The sequence below is a fragment of the Pteropus alecto genome, unplaced genomic scaffold (assembly GCF_000325575.1).
Source record: "Pteropus alecto unplaced genomic scaffold, ASM32557v1 scaffold98, whole genome shotgun sequence".
Lineage (NCBI taxonomy): Eukaryota > Metazoa > Chordata > Mammalia > Chiroptera > Pteropodidae > Pteropus > Pteropus alecto.
Genome location: NW_006443570.1, coordinates 19,183,942 through 19,189,396, shown reverse-complemented (window position 1 = coordinate 19,189,396; position 5,455 = coordinate 19,183,942). Strand labels below are relative to the sequence as shown.

Here is a 5,455-nt window from a genome sequence, read left to right as displayed (position 1 = left end):
GGGGTCAAGTTCAGACCAGACCTGAGCTTCCACTTAGGTTGCCTTTTTTGGTCTTCTTTTTTTTTCCCCCCCTAAAGATGATGATTTCAAATGTTGAGAATTGAGTGCATTTTTTCACAAATAATTATTTCCCACCCAAATGATAAAAAAAAAAATAGCGCTGATAACAATCGCAATATCTTAAAAGAGAGGCAATGTGCAACTGAGTACTTTCCCTAATAACAAGCATAACACAAGAGTTGCTAATGATTGCTGCTGGAAAAAGTCTTGCAGGTCCGGGCAAAGGCTCCCAAGTGTCAGTGACCAGCAGGCTCCTCCCCACCTTGCCTCAGGACAGCCAGGGATGAAGCTTGCTTGCCTGGGTCTGGTGGGCTGGCAGGTCCTATAAAGGAAGCTCTCAGGGTATGTGCTATGTCCATGTTGACTTACAGTCCAGTATTTTTCCTTTAGATTGGTACGTAGCTTTTTAGAATTAAAGTCTACGTCCACAGGTGCCCCAAATCCAATCCCCAAATAGGAAAAGAGGTAGTGAAGCATTGATGAAATGGCTGTTCAAGACTTATGTCAGCTTTTGTATGATTCTTTAGTAAATCAACCATATTGAGAAGACCCAGTCCTGGAAACTCTTCTTTATCAACCTTCCATTGCCATCTCCTCCCCTTTCCTCAGCCCCACGGGGAAGAACCTTTGGGTTTAAGTCCAGAGAAGTGACCTGCTTTGCAAAGCCACAGAGATGGCCTCTCTTTGGAAGTTTCTGTTCAAGGCCAGATCATACCAGTATGACTTGACGAAGGAACGAGACATCAACAACAACATGGGGAAAGCCATCCAGGCTCCCTCCAGGTAAACTTTCTCCTGCAACCACTGCTTCCTGCTCATCTCCTCTTGGTTTCCATATTCACCTTGTCCCCCGCCCTGCACTACCGGATTCGAATTCCTCTCTCCGCTCCCAGCTTCTCAATGAAGGTCTTATCTCACTAGTTGCTTCTTGGATGTCCCTGTTAGAATTTGATGCAGCAACTGTTTATTGTGTGTCTCATTGCACTTGACGCTATGGGTAAAGGAAAGAGACATGGCACAGTCCTGGCCCTCAGGGAGCTTGGAATTTCTAGGGGAAGAATATAGGGAGGGAATATGAAATCCCTGACTTGATAATGGGAGGCAGTAGAGCCCAATGGTTAGAACTGGGGTGGCATCCTGGCTGACATCTGTTCTGATTCGCCAGTGTGTATGCCTCACCAGTTGTTAAGATATGTTGATTATCCACCTGGTGAAGAGTACTGGGATGTTAGACAAACTGTATCCAAGCCCTGTGCTGTGCTGTGCTGTGCTAGCTGGCCCTGTGCTGTTTCTCATCAGATTTGTGACCTAGGGCCAGTTAACATCTCTGAGCTTCAGATGTTCTCATCTACAGTATGGGGACTTCAATGAGATCCACCTCATAGCTTGTTGAGGATGAAATGAGAATGTGCATGTAAAGCACTTAGCAGTGTGCCCACACATAGCGGGCACTCAATAAACATGAGGGTTTATTACAGTTTACTGAGCACCCACTTTGCCAGTGCTCTACATGGCACTTCACATGCATTGCATATCAGCTGATCTTCATGGCAGCTCTGTGAAGTATGTGAAGTATTGTCTCATTTTACAGATGAAGAAATAGAAGCTCTAAGAGGTAAGTAACTTCCCCCAGGCCATATGACTGCTAGTTACAAAGTTGGAATTTGAAAACACACACACACACACACACGCACGCACGCACGCACGCACACTTCACTTGCTTGTAGGAAAAGCAAAAGAGGCAGAAGCAAGAGAAATCAACCAGCTGACCAATCAGTCACTGGACAGGCTTCCAGAGCATGCTAGAATAGTTTATCACCCAGGACTGGAGGTTGAGGCTTGCTCAAGTGAAAGGCAATCTGCAATAACATGAAAGCACTAATGGAACCAAAGCCGTAGTCCACCCAGGGAGCCTCATAGCCCTACAGCCACAGAGGAGCCTTTCCCAGGGATTACAGTGCAGGGCGCCCCCTAGAGGTGGACAGCATGGTAACCCTGAGTGTACCCGACAGGCCACAGAAAAGCAGCAGGGTTAATGGCATGGGCTCCAGCATAAGAGGGTGGTTTTGCCCTGTGACCTTTGGCAAAGCCCCTGGCCTTTGAGCTTCTTCTTTGAGAATAAGTATTAATGCCTATTTTCTGGGATAGTGGTAAGAATTCAACAAATTTTCACATGCAAACAACTTAGCACCATGCCTGGCAGAGAGTAAGTGCTCAGTCAATGGCGTGTGTAGCCGTTGTCATCATTGCTATTACTGTTGGTAGCTGGGATGAGATTGAGCAACATTAAACAGAGTTCCCTCTAAGGGCTTCATAGAAGCGAATGAGCTTGTGGTGAACTTGGAAGAGTGGATAGAATGTGGGGAAGTGAAGAGAAGTTGTGAAGACGTTCCAGGAAGGGGGCAGGGTGGGCAAAGACTCAGAGACAGAAGCAAGCATGACTGTCCTTGGACCTGGGGTGGGGGTGAGGAGCTGGGGTAGGAGCGGTGAGGCCAGAGCACCGAGGACTTTAATGAAGAGTAGGAGATTTGGATTTGCTCTGCTTGGCGGTGGGGAACCACTGTAAATTCTTGAGCAAGACAGACCAGGTATAATGTGTGCATTGAATAGAGGAGAGAATGTTTGCAACCAGGAGATCAGGGCTATGGTGGCTGAGATGGCCAAGAGACCAAAGGATGAGAACACAGGATTGGATAGCCTCTAGATGTCTTCCTGGCTCTTCAGATTCAAATGCTGCAGACTGACAGAGGCTTCATTGTTCCTCCCAGGATCTAGGAAGAGCCTGAACCCCAGGAATTTGCTTTGATTCTTCTCAGTCAGCAAGTTACCCTTCCATTCCTTCTCTTCACCTCATGGCTGCAACCTCTGGCCTTCCTACTTGCAGCCCCCACTCCAGCTCTGACCTCTCTTACTCCAACTTGACTTCTAGCAATTCATGCTCTTGCTCTAGAGTCTTCAGTGGCTCCCTATTGCCTGCCACCACACTGGGACATGACTGCAAGGTTCTGCATGATCACCCTTCTCAGAGAGAGAGAGAGCCCATCCCACCTGGCCAGACCAGCCTTCCTCAGTTTACAAGTGCCTTACACAGCACATTCCTCTCTCGACTCATCCAGACCCAATCCATCCCCTATCTTTCAAGATCCTTTCCCATCCCCTATAGTGTGGCCTACAGCTTTTATCCCTGAATCCCATACCCTCCTCTAATAGCACTGGCAGTTATTCCTGACCTGTGTTTTTGTACCATTCAGGAGAACTGAGCTCAGACCCCAGGCAGGGCCCTGAACTGTAGGTTGACCTGAAGCAAACCATTCACTTAACCCATCTTTTTAAGTTTGGATGGGCCGGCAGAAGTACTCAAATCTGATATTAGATGTGATAGAGAGATATGATCACACATTAATTTATTTATCCCTCCCAATAATCCATGAAGAAGGAAGTTTTGTTATCTTCCTATTGCGGCGATGAGGAAATTGAAGCCTAGAAAGTTTAAATAATTTTTAAGATCTCACAGTTAGCAAACGACAGATCTAGGGGTCAAACCCGTCAGACTGTCTTGTAACCACTAAACTGGGCTGCCACACATTTGGTGCTGAGCATGTTCCAGTCCATTAACAATTATTTGCCGAGGGCTGCTCACCTGGCACTGTGCTGGAGTGTCCTGGGATGTCGACGAAACCCTTCTGTTTCTTAATTAAGCAAACAGTAAATCGAGCCATTTATTAATTGCATACACAGGGGCTAAAAATAACAAATAATGTTTATACAGTTCTTACTACTGTGTCAGTAATGAGACAGAAACTCTTATTATCTTTATTTTACAAGATTGAGTGACATACTCAAGGTCAGTATCTGGAAAATGGTGGAGCTGAAGTTTGAGCCAAGTTCAAACTCATAACTTCAATACTATCTGGGATCTCCCTGTGTGCCGGGCTGGGAGAGAGAAAAAAGACATGGTTCCTGCCGTCAGGGAGGGAATGGAGAAAATGGTGTCTTCCTCACTGATTTGGGGAGGAGTACATGCAGAGTAGGATGATGTTAAACAGCTCTATAAATTGGGGTAGGAGTGAAGTGGGACACAGAGGTAGACAGAAGGTTACAGGAGAATGAGGGGGCACTAGGAACTCTTCTGGGGATACTGCAGGGGAGCCTGGCCTGGCCATAGTGTGGGGAGGAGTAGGGTGAGAGAATGCTTTTGGTAGGAGGTAAACCCAGCTGGACTGCAACCTACAGTGTGTGTGTGTGTGTGTGTGTGTGTAGGAGGGATTTTCCTGGAAGAGGAAGCAGCAGTGCAAAGGGGATTTTATCTTGAAAGCAATGGGAACCAATTAATATATTTTGATTTTAAAAAGTAATTTTCAAATCCATCCAGGTGTAATAAGACCCAGAACCTATAATATGGGACTAATGATTCTGTGTTTTGTGTAAACAAATGATTAGGAAGTGAACATGGTGTGTGTGTGTATGTATTTTCAAGACAAGAGCAAATGTTGGGAACATCGAGATGAAGATATATGGAATTTAGAACAAAGTCAAGCTGGATTGCAGTTGGCTCAGAATAAACATGTACACTCCTTCATTCTGCTTTAATCTAGGTTGGGATTAAATATGCTGGAATAAATCCAGGAGGTTGAGCGTACTCTGAGGTGGAGGGCTGCTGCCCTGCCCCTCTCTGGACCCTAGGAGTTATTCTGCTCTCAGTGTAGGAGCAAGGTACAGATGGAGCAAAGTCAGGAGGCCCTGTGCTTTCCCAGGTAGAAAGGACTAGGAACCTGGAAGGGACCTGAGGGGGCTCCTGGTCCAACTACCCATCCCCCTATGTCTCCCACTAAAAGTCACCTCCAGCCCTGTGCTTTATTTGGCTTAATTCCTGGAATCACACTGAACCATGCAGAGAAGAAATAGCACTTGCGGGGGGCAGCACTGTGAGGCGAGAGAGCTTGCTTGGACTGCCGCCCTAGGGCTGCTGTGTGGCCTTGGGCAAGATTATTAACCTCTCTGGGCTCTCAACTGCCTTCTCAATAAAGTGGGGATGACAATCTAGAATTGCCTTCTTGACTGGGTTTGGAAAGGGTAGATGAAATAACAGGAAAGTTTGCTTTGTAAACTGGAAAGAACCATAAGTGGGCTTTATTGTTATGATCATTATTGTTATGCATGGGCAATAACCAACCTAAATTCAGCCGTACTTGCCCCTGGTTCTTAGCCGAGAGAAAGCCCAGCGGTATCCAAAAGGCAGACTTCCCTGCGGATGCCAGCTGTGTCTTACTGGGAATGGGGAGCCCAGGACGACACTCTGGCCTGGGGCCAGCCGAGGGTGAAGCCACGTCCCGCCGCTTTTCCGGCTCGCTCCACCGCGGGGCGGGGGCTGCGGGGTCCGGCGGCGATAAAGCAG

At 47.0% G+C, this 5,455-nt stretch overlaps 1 protein-coding gene across 1 annotated transcript in view; it reads left to right on the top strand.

The window, feature by feature from the left end:
- Nucleotides 1-733: 733 nt before the first annotated feature.
- Nucleotides 734-5,455, top strand: part of NOS2 (nitric oxide synthase 2) — a 36,036-nt gene continuing 31,314 nt past the window's right edge. The window contains exon 1 of the mRNA XM_015599141.2: nucleotides 734-843. Within this exon, the coding sequence (XP_015454627.1) occupies nucleotides 734-843 (110 nt within the window). The remainder of the gene's footprint in view (nucleotides 844-5,455) is intronic.